This window comes from Eriocheir sinensis, chromosome 42 (assembly GCF_024679095.1).
Source record: "Eriocheir sinensis breed Jianghai 21 chromosome 42, ASM2467909v1, whole genome shotgun sequence".
Classification (NCBI taxonomy): domain Eukaryota; kingdom Metazoa; phylum Arthropoda; class Malacostraca; order Decapoda; family Varunidae; genus Eriocheir; species Eriocheir sinensis.
In genome coordinates this window covers 6,836,895-6,854,227 of record NC_066550.1, presented here as the reverse complement: position 1 = coordinate 6,854,227, position 17,333 = coordinate 6,836,895, and the positions used below count along the sequence as shown (strand labels likewise).

Below are 17,333 nucleotides of genomic sequence, written 5' to 3'. Positions count from 1 at the left end.
AAGGTTCAAAATGAGGAAGATTTTTTTTTAGTGAAGAGAAACAAAAAGACTAAACGCAAAAGAGGAAAAAAAGATGATGAAAAAGAGAAAAGGAGGAGAAACCGGAAGAAAAGAATGTTGATGAAGAAACCCAAACAAAAGAAGGAGAAAGAGGAAGAAAAAAGATGACGATGAAGAAGAGAAACAAAAGGAGTAAAAGCAGAGGAAGAAAATGATGATGAAAAAGAGAAAAGGAGGAGAAACCGGAAGAAAAGAATGTTGATGAAGAAACCCAAACAAAAGAAGGAGAAAGAGGAAGAAAAAAGATGACGATGAAGAAGAGAAACAAAAGGAGTAAAAGTAAACAGAGGAAGAAAATGATGATGAAGAAGAGAAAAGGAGGAGAGGCAGGAAGAAAAGGATGGTGATGAAGAAGCCAAAACAAAAGAAGAAGAAAAAGGCAGAAAAAAAATGATAATGAAGAAGAGGAAGGGAAATAAAAGCAAACAGAGGAAGAAAAAAGATGAAAGATAATGAAGAAAAAACAGAAAGAAAATGAGAAGAAAAAAAAAGAGGAGAAATCAAACGAAGAAGAACAGAGAAGAGAAAGTAGAAATAAAAGAAGCGAGAATTCATGAAAGGGGGAAGAGGAAGGGAATTAAAAGCAAGCAGAGGAAGAGAAAAGATGATTAAGAAGAAACAGAAAGAAAATAAGAAGAAAAAAGGGAAGGAGAAATTAAGCGAAGAGGAGAGAAAAGAAAGTAGAAATAAAAGAAACGGAAATTCATGAAAGGAGGAAGAGGAAAGGAAGGGGGAAGGCCAGAGCTCATCCGTCAAGTCTAAACCAAAACAAGAAAGACACTTCAAAACAGGATGAGACTTGATCCATCACAGAGAACGTAAACACACGACGCTCCCCTTGAAGAAAACGTGTAAAGAAAACGGGTAGTGGGTTTGACGAGTTTTCTATGGGAGTCACGACCGTACTTATCTTCTCACCTGTCTTCATTTATTTTTTACCTGTACTAATTATTTTGTACATGTGTCAACTCATTCTTACCTCAATTCATTAATTCCTGCATTCACCTGTATTCATTCTTTCTTACCTTTGTTTATTTATCTTTACCTGTCGCCTTCATTCTTGCCATTATTTATTCATTTTTACCTTTATTAATTTGTCTTATGAGCATAGACTTAAATATTTGTATTTGCATTCTCTAGAAAGGCGAAGGGTGCGAGGAGACATGATCGAAGTTTATAAATAGATAAAGGGATTTAATTCGGGTAATGTTAATAAGGTTTGGGATTAAGATTCGTTTTAGTACCGTGACAGTATTTCATTACCTACTTTATGAAACATCACTAGCTCTTCATATATCTTTTCAACAAACGTCCAACAATCATGGAAACGCTTTCAAAATCTAATTCAAGGACTATTTATTGTTGAAAATAGGGGATAATATTCACGAAAGCGCAGCCTCCTCTGGCGGCTGCCGCGGCGGCGGTGCAGCCGGTGTTGCGAGAAATACCTCCTCGCAGAAATAAGTCGCATATACATGTGGGGGGGGGGGCTGCGCCCCCCCTGGTTAAAAGGCCCCCCCGTTAGTAGGTCGTAAATTTCGGTTGGAGTAGTTTAAATATGCTCCCCCACCCTAAACCCTCTGGGAGCTATTTCCGCGGCTCGGCATCGTCGCCGCGGCCGACGCCAAAGGAGGCTACGCTTTCGTGAAGGGTTTTACGAGCTCAAACGGGACACTATAGCCTTTGATGTGAGGTCGTATGAAAAAGGACACAAACCTATTCACTATCACCGTATTTCTCGTTTCCATCTTCAGTACTCATGTTTCCACTCACCCACTCAACAGATCAAGGTTTTTACGAGCCCGGACGGGACATTTTAACCTTCGGCGAGAAAGGCTACAAAGAGAGGTTACCCAGCTTTCTTGAGGTAGCCCTGCGCCCCCATCTCCTCCCCCTCACCTGCCCCCCGCCGCCCCCCTCCCGCGACGCTCCTGTCCAAACCACCAGGATCACACCTTTACCTGTGGACTGATGGTGATGCAGGTGGTGGTGATGGTGATGATGGTGTGTATTGTGTAGGCTGTTTCTTTTGCACTCTGGTGGTGGTGGTGGTGGTGGTGTTTGGTGCATGTGGTGGTAATGGTGGTTTGGGTTTGGGTGTATGGTGGTGGTGGTGGTGGTGGTGATGTGTGGGGTGCATGTGGTGATGGTATGTGATGTTTAGCTGTGATGGTGATGGTGGTGGTGATTGTGGTGATTATGAGTGTGTGGTGGTGTGGAAAGTGGTGGTGGAGGTGGTGGTCTTAGTGGTGATGATAGTGATGATGTTGGTGATGAAGTCTTGTTTTCTTGGTGATTTTGATGATGATGATGATGGTGATAGTGATGACTGCCTTAGCTTGTTGTAGTGATGATGATGATGATGATGATGATGATGATGATGATAATGGTAATGGTGACAACTTTGCATTTACTTGTGGTCGTGACATGAAGATAATGACAGAAGATGAAAATGATGATGACTGCATTGATGATTATTTTACTTCCGATACACCGTTGATAATGAAGACAGTGAAGACTACGCTGCTGCTGCTGATGGTGGTGATGGTGACGATTCTTACACCTGTCTAACACCTGTGGAATGTTAGGTGTAAAAGGCTGAAAGCATGCCGCAGAATAATCGTCGCTTTCTCGTGTTTGGAGAGGAATGAACTTGACTTTGATGAATATTGTGTCATTGTGTTTGCCTTTGATGGTGACTGGCGGCTGCTTCTGTTTGTGTGTGTGTGTGTGTGTGTGTGTGTGTGTGTGTGTGTGTGTGTGTTTTGTATGGGACGGTGTTGGTTCTTGTCTGCTTGTTTTTGTTTTGTTTCGTTTTCCGGAGATTTATTTTACTTTTGTGGGTTTTATTGTTTTGTTTTTTGTTTTGTTTTCTGTCTCACTTTTCTTTTTTGTTTTGTCTTTTTTCTCGATTGTTTTTGTTGTTGTTTTTCTTTCGTTGTTCCTCTTTACTTTTTTTTCTTTACTTTTTTTCTTTTTTGTCTTCTTATTCTTATTTTTTTTCCCTCCTCTTTTTTTCCCTAGTAGCAGTTTACACACTCACACACACACACACACACACACACACACACACCACCTACCCATATACCCTCTCCACTCCTTCATCCACCCTTTCCCTACCCCTCCAGACACCCATATTCCCATCCACCCCATACACTATTACCCCTACACTACCCTCACATCTTCCTCCACCCCACCTCACAATCCCATTAGCTTCCACACCCATACATCTTCTACCAGCCCCTCCCCTGCACACGTATACACTTGTCCACTACACATCTCCACACCTGGCCTCTTACCTGCTTGGCTTGATCACCTGTGCCCTGCTGTCGGTGCTGTTCCAGGCGCTGCCAACCTCCAGGAGTGCTCGCAGCAAGACGACGACCGGCCCAAGACGTCCATTAAGTATATTGAGACGAGGGCGTGTTGAGGAGGGGGTAAAGGATGCTGCCAGGTTTTGTTGTTGTTGGGTCCAGTTTGTTGTGTGTGTTTGTGTTTTCTTTTTGTGTGTGTTTCGGCTGTTTTGTTTATGTTTTGTGCGCCATTGCTTGTGTGTCTTGTTTATTTAGATTTTGGTGTTTTTGTTTGGTGTTTGCTAGTGTGGGTGTTTTTTTTTGTTGTTGTTTAGATTGTGTTGTTTTATGTTTGTTTTCCGCTAGTGTTTTTTTTTCTATTTCATTTTATTTAATTTTATACTTTTATTTTTACGTTTAGTTGTGAAGTGTTGGGGTTCAGTTTTTACTAGTCTTTTTTTTTTACAATTTCGATGCTGTGATTTTGGTTTGCCGTTCGCTGGTTTTCTTTTAGACTGCTGTGTGTCGGTGTTTGAATTTTGCTATATTTTTTTATTTTAGAATCTAGATAGTTGTGTGCTGGTGCCTGCATGGTGTTTGCTAGTGTTTTTTATTTAGATTGTGTTTTGGGTTTTGTTTGTTATTTGCTAGTGGGTTTTTTTTATTAAGATTGTTGTGCGTTGATGTTTGAGTTGTGCCACTGCCTATTTTTTTATATAGATTCTTACAGTGGTGTTGCTGCCTGCTGGAGGAGGTGGTGGTGGTGGTGGTGGTGGTGGTTAACTGCTTGTTTTACTCACTTTTTTTTATATACCATTTAAAGTTTAGTGCGTTTTTGGCCTTGAAGTATTGTGTGTGTGTGTGTGTGTGTGTGTGTGTGTGTGTGTGTGTGTGTGTGTGTGTGTGTGTGTGTGTGTGTGTGTGTGTGTGTGTGTGTGTGATTTGCTGTTTTTTTTATTATAGTTCGGTTTTCTTTTTATTTTCTCCTTTTTAAATTTTCTCTTTTATTGTAAGTGATATGCTGTTTTCTCTTCTTACTGTTGAATAATGTTACGCTTTTTATCGTTAATTTATCACAGTTAATTGCACGCTGTATTTATGGCCTCACGGTGTTTGTGCTATTCATAAACATATTATTTAACCTTTGTGGGATTTTTTTGCTCAATTTATGCTTCACATTGATTCAGTGGCTTCTAATTATGTTCATGACACCTCTCCTCCCGAAATTGACCCCTCTTTCGGCCACCTCTTTGGATTCTTTTTAGGAGCAGCGAGTAGCGGGCTTTTTGTCATTATTGTATCCTTTTTTTGTGCCCTTGAGCTGTCTCCTTTGTTGTAAAAAAAAATGAGAAAGATGGAACGAGTTGGGGGAGGAGGGAGTCAGGTTTCAGGATACAGTATGGAAGGATTTTGTGGGGACCCATTTTAGTTCTTCACCTTTTCTAGTTTTTCTTCGTTTTCCTCTTCTCTTCTGTTTTTCTTATTCTTATTCTTATTCTTTTTCTTATTCTTCATCATAATCATCTTCTTCCTCTTATCACCATTATTGTTATTCTTACTATCATTATTATCATCATCATCCTTGTCACCGTCACTCACTGCTCAAGGTCGCCAGTTCAGCAGAGCGAAGGTAGAGAAGAGGGTCAAGAGAGGGAGTGTGGCCACCCGCGTGCTCCCTAAACTTAATATTTACCATGCACTTCCGTATTGGCGGTCACGTATTTCTGCTGAGCCCTGAAATACTTGAATTTTAACACGTTACTAATCCTAGTCTACCTCTTCCATTAATCTGCACACTTGTACTTGTATGTTCCTAAAAGCACCTTAACCACCTGTACAATGTTAATAACTGCTTTATTCTCCTATTTAGGCACATGTTGCACTCGATTTCGGATTTTAGTTACACGTTTTTATTCATTATATATCTCCACGCACCTGTTCCACTCACAGTCACACCTGTAATTATGTGTCATTTACAGTTTCAGGCACCTTAACCACCCGTACACATTCTTATTCATTATATATTACCACGCACGTGTTCCACTTACATTCACACCTGTAATCACGTGTCATATATGTTTTCAGGCACCTCAACCACTTGTACAATATTGATTACTTTGCGTCTTCTTTATGCACCTATTCTACTGACCTACATTCTTTGATTACATGTTATTCCACTCACAGCATAGTCACCCTTCACTAAACTAACCCAGAAGCCCCGCCCCTCCTCCATAACTAAAGGACCTGATTGGCTGGCTGGCAGGAGCTTGGGGTTAGGAGCACGGTTGCCAGATTATCGTACTCAGAGCCGCGTATTTACCGGTTTCTGGCCCATAACTGTTGCCAAGAAGCACCAATTATTAGCCATTTAAACGATAACCATATATGAAGGCAGTTATTTGGGTGATGAAGGCAGTTTTGGGGTCGGGAATTGGGAAACATGTGAGGCAGAGTACGACAATCTGGCACCGTTGGTTAGGAGTCAATGTTACTATGGAGGAATGGCCGGGAGAGGGCGGGGCTTACGGACCAACTTAGTGTGCGGTGACTATAGTAATTTCGTGTTATATTATATTTCAGGCACCTTAATCGCCTGTACAATATTTATTACTGTTTTAGTCTCATAATTATGCACCTATTTTATGACCCAACATCCTTTAATCACATGTTATTTTTCTCACTTTCATACTTCTATTTACGGGTTCATATTTTCAGGCACCTAACCACCTGCACAACATTGATTACGATTTTATTCTCTAATTGACGCACCTATTTTATGACCCAACATACTTAATGACATGTTATTTCAGTCACTTTCACACTTCTAATTACGGGTTCATATTTTCAAGCACTTTAACCACCTGTACAACATTGATTACTGTTTCTTAGTGTTTGTTTATTGTGTACTTTAAGATATCTATCACCCTACCCCTCTGTCCTTCCAGTTTTATTATCTTCTATATTCTCTCGTCCTCTTTATTCTCTCTCAACGCTTTCACTTTCATTTTCTCGTTCTCTGCGTCACAGGTGTTTGGGGGCTGCTGGACAGGTGCCTTATGGTGACCGCACTCCTCAATCTCTACCTATTTCGTCTCATAATAGTAATGATGATAATAACCTCCACAGTGACGTACATAGTTAATTACCTGATATTCACACACCTTTGCCATTTACCTGTACAATGTTGATTACCCTTTTAGTCTTATTTACTCAACTATTCCACTGACCCACATACTTTGATTGCATGTTTTTATATGATACCATCTTTACCACCTATGCGATTTTATATACAAGTTCATTATCATTGTCACAACATCCTACTTACTGAAGCGTCCCTTAACTCATTTTCTTTACCCATATTTTTATTAATTTTCTAAAAGCATATTTGGTCTCATGATTCATATTCACTAACCACATTTATCGCTTACCTTCACCGGATAAACAGTAATGATAATAATGATAATAATAATAGTGATGATGATAAATAGTTCATAGCTGTCGTCTTTCGTTCACAATTTGTCCCTTTCTTAGTTTCTCCTTACTTTATTTTATTCTCTTTTTCTACATTTTTCTTGCTTTTTTGGTGCATTTTTTCCTTTTTTTCCTCTTTTCATACATTTTTTTTACCTTTTCCATTTCTTTTCTACTTTTTCATATACATTTTTTACTTTTTTTCCCTTTTTTCATACATTTTTTACCTTTTCCATTTATTTTCTACTTTTTCACATACATTTTTAAACTTTTTTCTATATATTTTCAACCTTATTTCTCACCTCTTCTGCTTTGTGTCTTGCTTCCCTCCCTTTTTCTCACCCTCTTCCCTTCTCCCATACACTTTCTGCTCTTCCTCCACCTTTCCTGCCTTTTTCTTCCTCTTTTAATTTTCTGCCCTTGTCTGTTCTCACCTTTTCCTCACCATATATTTTTTACTGTTCTTTCTCACTTATATTCGTCTTCCCTTTTAACCTATTATATAACTCTGTCTGACATATTCCTCTCATTTTTCTTATTTTCATTCTTTATTCCTTTATATATTTTTGTCTTACCTGTTATAACTACCCAATATATTCAACTTTCACTAAACCTTAATCTATCTTCTCTCTTTTATTTACCTTCTCTTTCTTTTATCTTTTATTTGCCTCTCTTATGTATCTTTCCTTTTTATTTACTTTTCTTCCTCGCCATTGTTTCTTTTGTTTTCCTTACCATTTTTCTCATTTTCCTTCACCTGTTTAAACATCAATATTCTTACCTTAATATTTGTCTTACCTGTTTTTACCTTCTCTAATATTCTTACCATTTATGTACCTCTTTATTTACCTATTTTATGCTTTCTTTTATTTATCTTTTCTTTTTTATTTCCTTTTCTCTTATTTGTTTTTCTTCCTCTCCTTTGTCTATATTTTTTTCTTCTCATTTTCTAACCTCTCATTTTCCTTTCACTTTCCTTCACATTTTTAGTCATCAATGTTCTTACCTTTACATTTTTTACTTACCTGTTGAATCTCCCCTAATATTCTTACCTTACATTTACCTTTCACTTACCTGTTTTACCTTTCCTAATATTTTCACCTTCTGTATATCTTTTATTCACCTGTTATTTACCCTTCACTTAAATGTTTTACCTCCACTAATATTTTCATCTTATTTTTACCTTTCCTCGCGGCAGGATCGTCTATACGGAGTCACAGAGGCATCCTAGAGTCCTTCAGGCGGTCCCACGTACGAAGGAGCGAGAGAGGTGAGGGAAATGCAGATAGATAGATAGATAGATAGATGGATGGATAGATACAGACAGAAAACCTTTGTTATAAAAAATCATAATCCTTTTTTTTTTTTTTTCTTTGTGTGTGTTTATATGGTAAGGATCTATTAATGTTTGTATGTGTGTAATAGTAGTAGTAGCAGTTGTAGCAGTAGATGTAGTTATTGTAGTAGTAGTAGTAGTAGTAGTAGTAGTAACAGAAAGAGTAGTACTAGAATAGTAGTAGTAGTAACAAATCATAGTAGTAGTAGTAGTAGTAGTAGTAGTAGTAGTAGAAAGAGTAGTACTAGAATAGAAGCAGTAGTAGTAGTAACAAATCATAGTAGCAGTAGTAGTAGTAGTAGTAGTTTCCTGATGCGCACCATCCCCGGCATCAGTCCACTCCTCCGACCACTGGAAAATGCCGTCAAGAATGTATTTTTGCCGGCGCTGGTGAAATCTCATGCTTTGGGGGAGGAGGAGAGGGATATGCTAACACTTCCTCCAAGACTGGGTGGGATGGGGATCACCAACCTTGAGAAGCTGGCTGATAAGGAGAACCAAAACTCCATCAGCCTTACCAGGTCACTCATCAACAGGATCTTCGCTCAGGAGGCAGAGGGCGAGATAAACCAAACAGAAATAAGAGAAATTAAAAGAAAAATCACAGAAGAAAGGCAACAGGCCCAAAAAGACGAGCTGGACCGTCTTACACACCACCTGTCCACAGAAATGGGTTGAAAAATACACACAGCACAGGAGGCAGGCGCCTCTAACTGGCTAACGTCATTACCAATCAGTGCAAAGGGCTTCAGCCTCAACAAACAAGAATTTGTCGACGCCGTTGCTCTGAGACATGGCTGGCCGATTGAGGGACTGCCTGATCTCTGTGCATGTGGATCACCAAATGATGTCACCCACACCATGACATGTAAAAAGGGAGGCTTCGTCTGTATTCGACACGATGAAGTGAGGGATCTGACAGCCAGCATGCTCGGAGAGGTATGCCAAGACGTCACTACCGAGCCGGCACTGCTTCCCCTGGACGGCGAACACCTTCGGTACAGGACGGCCAATACCTCACAGGAGGCACGGGTTGATGTAAGTGCCCGCGGATTCTGGGTGAGCGGACAGCGGGCGTTCATGGGCATCCGCATATTCGACCCGATGGCTGCCTGGCACCGTGAGCTGCCTCTGGAAGCCGCCCACCACAGGAACGAGCAGAAGACAAGGGCATACGGTGAAAGAATCTAACATGTGGATTAGGGCAGCTTCACCCCCCTCGTCTTCACCACATCCGAGTCCCAGGGCACGATGCTTCTACGCACGACTCGCGGAACTAATCTCAGAAAAGAAGCATCAGCCAAGGAGCCACGTTGTCGCCTGGATGAGGTGTCGCCTCTCGTTCTCCCTGCTCAGGTCGGCCATCCTATGTCTCAGGGGCACCAGACACTCTTGCTCAAAAGTCAACAACATCTCCAATATGGACTTTGAAGCCACAGTGGTGGAGAGTGACATTAGGGTGGGTCGGGAATGACTTGAGTAGGGAAGGAAAGGGGGATCTGGACGTAATAGATGAAGGTGATTTAGTGTCAGGTAGTATTAGTGATATGGTTGGATGCCACAGTCATTAGCGAACAGAGTTGGGGCTAATGACCTCCAAGCTATGGAGCCCTCCATGATTATGTGTCTGGAAAATAAACATGGGTGTAGTAGTAGTAGTAGTAGTAGTAGTAGTACGTAACAAGAAAAGGAGAAGGATGGGTATATAAACTCTATGTATGTATGTACGTATGTATGTATGTATGTGCGTTCCACTCATGTATGCATCCATGCCTCTAACACTAACGCCGCGTGCACCCCCCAGGCCAGCGGCTCAGGAGGAACGAGAACGGGGCCCAGCGACGCTCCAGATCCGCGGCCCGCTACACGCCGCCCCTCACGCCGCTGCCCATTCCCAAGGTGAGCGTCAGCACCTGCGACACGCCGGCGCCATCCGAGGCCAACGGCGGCGTGCAGCAGGCGGAGGCAGGGGGGGCGGTGGAGGCGAGGGAATCTGGGGGCCACCAAGTAACGATCACCGAAAAAGTCCAGTTCCAAATAGGAAGTCAGAACGATCTTGACCGGCCGCCCTGCCCTTCGCCGACCAAACACACCAACTACGACTGCCCACCCTGGCAGCCCCTACAGCTACAGGTCACGGACGCTCACCTCAGCCGGAGTTGCCAGCAGATATTCATTTGCACCAACACCATGACCACCCGCTCCTCTTCTGCGGGTGCAATACTTGACGTGAGCTGCCGGCACGACACCATGACGACCACATGCAGCAGCCACACAGAGCACACGGTGGAGCCTCCTAAACGACGCCACTTCAGCGAGGTCCACCGTCCCTTGATGTGGCAGGCGAGCATCGACCATCTGAACCCCTCGGCGTCGGCGATGGAGAGGAGGAGGAGGTGCGTGGCTGAGGGCAGGAGAGAAGGTCAGCATCCCCAGCAGACGCACCTCGGGGTCAGGCGGCTGCTGTCCCATTTGCGGAGGTCGTTCAGTGATCTCTTCAGCATCGACGACGACGTCTCGCAGCACTCCGAGACGTGATGGACGGGACGTGTACGTGTCCTGAACGATGGAGGGTGCACAGAGACGGAAGATAAATGACGCACTGAAAAGACGGTAAAAAGGGAAACGAAACTGGAAATGAGTTTTTTTTTTCTTTTTTTACGTTCTGCCTTTGGCGTCGTTAGGCTTTCTTGGTGTGGCCAAAGTCACTTATACCAAGTCAAGTCATACGCAGCTTTGTGGGAGGAGACACGGCAGAAGCGTGGCTTATGCGTGACGCTGCTTGGTGCCAAACCAGAGAATGTAGAAACAGGAATTTAGTCACCCCTGAACTGGCGGGTATTTGGATTCAAGTGACGTCATCCCGCTGCTCCGCCCCAAACCACCCCTGCGCGTGCTGGTCGCAGTTTTGAAGGCAGAGTGACCTGACCTGATATAAGTGACTTTAGGTGGGGCATGATAGTCGCTTCCAGCCCGTCATGGCGCAGGCAAGTGTTTATAGTGACGCCATTTTGTTTGGCTCATGCTTCACCCCCCCGGAGATCCTCCTTAATCCTCTCTTTAAAGAGAGAATCTAGAGTCCGGGTTGGTAGGTGGTCGTCAGGACAGCATGTGGGTAGTCTCAGGCCACTCGGCGGTGACTGAAAATTCCCAGCTTGTGGCGGCGGGCGGGACGCGAACCCGTATCCTCCTGGACGCCACAACCGCACGTTTTGGAGGTCATGAAGAATTTGAAGTGACTGAAGATTAAAAGACACAGTGAAAAGACGATGGAAAAGGAAACGCAACAGTGGAAATGATAACGAGATTGGGAAAAGGTCGAAGATATTGCGTCATGAAGGAAATGCAAATGTTCATCCACACTGCTGAACTGCTGACTGCTGAACCTTTAACTGAGACCAATGCTTTCTCACAATCTTTATAAAAAAAAGCCTATTTAGTGGATTCTTGTACCCAGCTGATTCTTAGACAGTTTGGTGGAGGGCGTGGTCTGGGGCTCAGCGTCCATAACCAAACCCAGCTTGTTCTTTTAGCGGGTTTGAGTCTAGTGGAGCCGATACTCAGTTACGATCTTAGTGAAAAGCATGTGGGTGGTCACTAGTTCTGTAAATCTTTAGAGTCGCCTTTCCTTGTGAATGTATATAATGGTGGCATTTATCCAGGACTCTGTGACACTGCAAGCATTTTGTATATATCTGAGCTGGTTTTTATAAGTAAGAAAGTGTCCGTCTTTGATCAGGTCTACAGTTAGGCCGTTATCTGCTCTGCCCCGAATCATTCCTCTCACAGCTTTCCTTACCTCACGCAGGGTCTCACTGGGGTTACGAGCTCAGCGAATTAGTCTCCTCACCACCATTTCTCTGAGTCTTTGATCAGGTTTATAGTTAGTCCATCATCTGCTTTGCTATTACTCACAAATTTCAAAGCTTTCCTTGCACTGGGGTTACGAGCTCAGCGAATTATTCTCATCACCACCATTTCTCTGAGTCTTTGATCAGGTTTATAGTTAGTCCATCATCTGCTTTGCCACTACTCATAATTTTCAAAGCTTTCCTGACTTCAGCCATGGTCTCACTGGGGAGTTCCGAGCTCAGCGAATCTCTCCTCACCAACATCCTTCTGTAGAGCAGAGTAGAGTTTTCCTCAACCCTGACCACTTCTCCCATAGTGTTATTGACGTTGCTGTTTGTATATTAAAGAGCAAACAACTGGTGTCTGCCAATGCATAGTCTTTTCTTGGTTGTTTTCATGTTTTTGCCATTCTTTCTCTTCGATCATTCTTCATTCATCGTCAGCCATCATTCTTCGATATTGTCCAGGTTGAATTTATGGGTATGTTGTCGATAAGTTTTGTCAGTTCTGCCAACACTGTCTTATTCCTTCTAGTTCATAATTTCATGTGTTTTTGTGAGATATTTTGTTTCCTCTGTTAGTTTACTTTTGCTGTTCGTTGATGCCTTCCTTTCCTTGCCTCTAGTTCTGCCTTCATCTCAGTTTTAGTTAATTTATCATTTGCTTCCTCATCTCCTACAACCTCATCAAACAGACTCAAGAATTTGCTCAGAATCATTTTCAGCCTTCTCCCTGACTGCAAGGATATTAAGGTATTTATTCAGCTTTTCCCTCACTCTTCTTTACGTCGTACCAATCGGTGGTCACGGGGTTTGAGCTTATTTAGTACTGCTACGTCTGCCACTGTTTCCGGAATTCCAGTAAGAATCATTTAAATTTCATTCTCCGTTTCTCCATTAGGGCTTTTCAGGGTCCATTTCCTGTTCACTCTTTTCTTGAATAATGAGTTTATGCTTCAGTCTCTTTTTTTTCCGTCAATTTCACAAGTTGGTCATCACTCCCGCTTCTTATTCCAACAGAGCCAATCGCTGTTTCGGCAACTTTTTTGGTCCCTGCTTTGACGTTCAAGTATACCATGACGTTTGAGAACCGTGTTTTATGTTCCTTCATTGCTGCTTCCACATCCTCATAAACCTTTTCTACTCTATCGTCATTGTAGGTTGATGTTGGTGCGTAAGCCTGAAGCATTTCAAGTTTGTATCGTTCTTGTTACTCAGGAATCCAACCCCACGCTCCCTCCTCTCCGCAAGGCCTTTGTAGCACAGGATGTATCCGTCAGGCAGTGCTGTGAATGACTTGCCCGCCCTCCTGCCCTCTCTCAGACCTATGACGTCATTCGTGTTTGCAGTATAGCCGGAGAAGTATTTCAGTTCTAGCAAAGCAACCAAGGAAAAGCAAAAAGGGTGCGGAAATGATGGGAAACAAAGACAGTTAAGAGAGCTGTGAAAAAGACGATAAAGAATGCAAAGGAACAGTGAAAGTCAGTGATAAAGATGGGAACTGAAAACAACAAAATAGTGCATAGACTCTAAAAAAAAACGTACATAAAAACAGGACAATTCAGAAGAAACTACAAAAATGGTGACGACTATGAAATGTAAATATCGAAATGTTAAAAAAAATGTAATGTAAATGCCGAAATGTCGTAAACCAGTGAAATGCTACTCAACACACACACACACACACACACACACACACACACACACACACACACACACACACGCGAGAGGGGGAGGGGGGGGAGGTGGCGGTACGCGTGTGAGGGTTGGTTACATTCGGTCACGGTTCGAACGTAAACACTGACGGACGGTAAATGGCGCACTGAGGGATTCCACAAGACTGGTGTTAGTGGTCCTTGAGTGTTAGTGTGGCGGTATTGTGTGGTGGTGTGGTGGTGTGGTGATTCTAGCTTTGGTGAGTGGTGATGTGGCGCCAGCTTGGAGGAAAGGAGGCAAGGAAGGCAAGTAAAGTTAAGGGAAGTAGGGTATAGAGAAGGGAAGTAGGGTATAGAGAAGGGAGAGGGAGAGTGGGAAGGAAAGAGAAGGGAAGGGAAGAGCAACGGATCAAGGGATTTATGAAGGAAAGGAAGAGGTAAAGTGAGATATGGAGAGGAGGAAGGCAAGTGAAGAGAAGGATAGAGAGAAGATGGACTGGATCAACGGAGGGAAATATAAAGGAAGGGAGAGGAAGGGTGAAGTATGGGAGAAAAGGTAAATAAAGAGAAAGATAGAGAAAGGGAACTACGGAGGGAAATATGAATAGAGTAGGAAGGAAAGGGAAGAGAAGGATAGAGAGAAGATGGAAAGAAACAACGGAGGGAAATATAAAGGAAGGGAGAGGAAGAGTGAAGTATGGAGATGAGAAAAGGCAAATAAAGAGAAAGATAGAGTAAAGGACCTACGGAGGGAAATATGAATAGAGTAGGAAGGAAAGGCAAGAGGAGGAGAGGGAAGTGTGGAGAGGATGGAAAGAGGGAAGCATTGTTCATGTTCAGATTGTTAGCATGAGGAAGATCATATTCTCTCTCTCTCTCTCTCTCTCTCTCTCTCTCTCTCTCTCTCTCTCTCTCTCTCTCTCTCTCTCTCATCGTTTTCAAAGCCAAAGGTTATCATATATTTTTTTCGTGTGTGTGTGTGTGTGTGTGTGTGTGTGTGTGTGTGTCCGCGCAGAAAACAAGCACAAATTACACTTACAATATATAACAACTACAACTATTTCCTACGTATCTTCCCATCCTCTGGCCCTCCCCTTCCCCCTCTCCTCTGTCTCTCCCTTTCTCCAAAAATCCTTCATATTATTAGTGAATGGCATCATGGTATGTAAGACTGTTTTATATATGGACTATTTATCTTTATTTCCGCCCCGTTACGATTGTGGTAAGAGTGAACACGATATTTTTCTTTTTCCCTCCATCCTTCCTTCCTTCCTTCCTTCCTTCCTCCTTCTTTGCCCTTCTTCTGATTCTCTTTTATTGATTTTTTCCTTCTCCTTTATCCCTCATATTTCTTATACTCGTTTCATATCTTTCTTCTTCCCTCTCTCCTTCCTCCTTTCTTTGCCTTTCTTCTGATCCTTCCTCCTTTCCTTCTTTCCTCCTCCTCCTTCTTTGCCCTTTTTCTTCTGATTCTTCTCTTCCTATATTTCTCCCTTCTTCTTTATCCCTCCAATTTCTCATACTCTCTTCATATTCTTCTCCTTCCTTCTTCCTCCTCCTTCCTTCCTTCTCCTCCTTCCTTCCCCTTCTGGTGACGAAATAGTACAATGAAGAGGTTTACCTTTGTCTGCCTTTCGAAGTTATGTTGACGAGTTGAAGAGAAAACGACGATGCTTAGAGGGTTGACTTTAACGTTATTTTGTATTATTTCCTGTATTGCTGTGTGTGTGTGTGTGTGTGTGTGTGTGTGTGTGTGTGTGTGTGTGTGTGTGTGTGTGTGGTAGGTGTTGTGGTGAAATAAATGTTGTCAGTGTAATTATTTTCTTCACAACCTCAATAATAATAAAGATAATAAGAGTAATAATAATAAGTGTAATATATCCCATGGTAACCTTCTTTTACATTCCTTATACGAAGAAGAAGAAGGAGGAGGAGGAGGAGGAAGAAGATAAGGAGAAGATAGAAAAATATAATGTGTTCTTCCATACCCAATCCTTCCCTTCTTCCCTTCCTTCCTTCTTCCTCTTTCATATCTATCATCCCCTTCCTTCTCTCACCCCTCTCTCTCCCTCCTCCCCACCCTCTTCCTCATTCCCCTTCCCATATCTATTCTCCCTTTGCCTGACTCACCGCTTCCTCACTCCCCCCCTTCACTCCCCACCCTCTTCCCTACTCCTTTCCCCATTTATTTACATCATCTCCCATCCATTTGAAGTATACTATTCCCCCTTCCCTTCCCCTTCACTCCCTCCCCCTTCCTTCCCCTCCTTTCACTTCCCAAGCACCCCAGAAATAACCATATATATACACTTTTAAATTCCCCCGGTTACTAGTACAATCGTATATAGTTCCCTTTTGTTCCCAGTTTCCCGTTTTTTTTTTCCCCAATCCCCAGTTAGCCCACAGTTTCCTTTCCCAGTTCCCAGTCATTTCCCCAGTCAAGTTGTTAGCCCCCTCCCCAGTACCCAGTCTCCCAGTTATCTCCTCCACTCCCCCAGTTAGCAATGCACCAGCGCTTTACCCCAGTCTTCCACTTCCTTTACCCCAGTCCCCAGTCTAGTTTTTAACCCCTTCCCCAGTCCCCCAGTTAGCAATGCACCAGCGCTTTACCCCAGTCTTCCACTTCCTTTACCCCAGTCCCCAGTCTAGTTTTTAGCCCCTTCCCCAGTCCCCCAGTTAGCAATGCACCAGTTACATATCCCACACTCTATCCCCAGTTTCCCTTCCCTTTACGCCAGTCCCCAGTCAAGTTTTTAGCCCCTTCCCCAGTCCCCCAGTTACATATTCACGAGTTACATATTCCACACTATATCCCCAGTTTTCCTTTCCTTTACGCCAGTCCCCAGTCCCCGGTCAAGTTTTTATCCCTTTCCCCAGTCTCCCAGTCCCCCAGTTATCTCCCCCAGTCTCCCAGTTAGCAATGCACCAGTTACATATCCCACACTCTATCTCCAGTTTCCCTTCCCTATACGCCAGTCCCCAGTCCCCAGTCATGTTTTTAGCCCCTTCCCCAATACCCAGTCCCCCAGTTAGCAATGCACCAGTTACCTATCTCACATTCTACTCCAGTCTCCCATATCCTTTCCTACAGTCCTCAGTCCCTAGTTGCCAGTCTCAGCCCCCTTCAGTCTCCTACCCCAGTTACCCCAGTCCCCCAGTACTCTCCCCCATTCCCCCGGTTAGCAATGCACCAGTTACCTATCTCACACTCTTCCCCAGTCTTCCATTTCCTTAATCCCAGTCCCCAGTCATGTTTTTAGCCCCTTCCCCAATACCCAGTCCCCCAGTTCTCTCCCCCAGTCTCCCAGTTAGCAATGCACCAGTTACCTATCGCACACTCTACTCCAGTCTCCCATATCCTTTCCTACAGTCCTCAGTCCCTAGTTGCCAGTCTCAGCCCCCTTCAGTCTCCTACCCCAGTTACCCCAGTCCCCCAGTAATCTCCCCCAGTCCCCCGGTTAGCAATGCACCAGTTACCTATCTCACACTCTTCCCCAGTCTTCCATTTCCTTAATCCCAGTCCCCAGTCATGTTTTTAGCCCCTTCCCAGTCTTCCAGTCACCCAGTTCTCTTCCCCAGTCCCCCAGTTAGCAATGCACCAGTTACATATCTCACACTCTACCCCAGTCTCCCATTTCCTCTACCCCAGTCCCCAGGTACTAGTCTC

General features: G+C 43.3%; 1 protein-coding gene across 3 annotated transcripts in view; it reads left to right on the top strand.

The window, feature by feature from the left end:
• Nucleotides 1-14,772, top strand: part of LOC127009881 (histamine H2 receptor-like) — a 43,209-nt gene extending 28,437 nt beyond the window's left edge. For 2 of the 3 annotated variants that reach the window (XM_050883362.1, XM_050883361.1), the window contains exons 6-7: nt 8,023-8,094; nt 9,965-14,772. In XM_050883362.1, coding sequence (XP_050739319.1) covers nt 8,023-8,094; nt 9,965-10,698 — 806 coding nt within the window. In that variant the 3' untranslated portion in view covers nt 10,699-14,772. The remainder of the gene's footprint in view (nt 1-8,022; nt 8,095-9,964) is intronic. The other variant, XR_007762503.1, reaches the window with a different exon arrangement.
• The last annotated feature ends 2,561 nt before the right edge of the window (nt 14,773-17,333 follow it).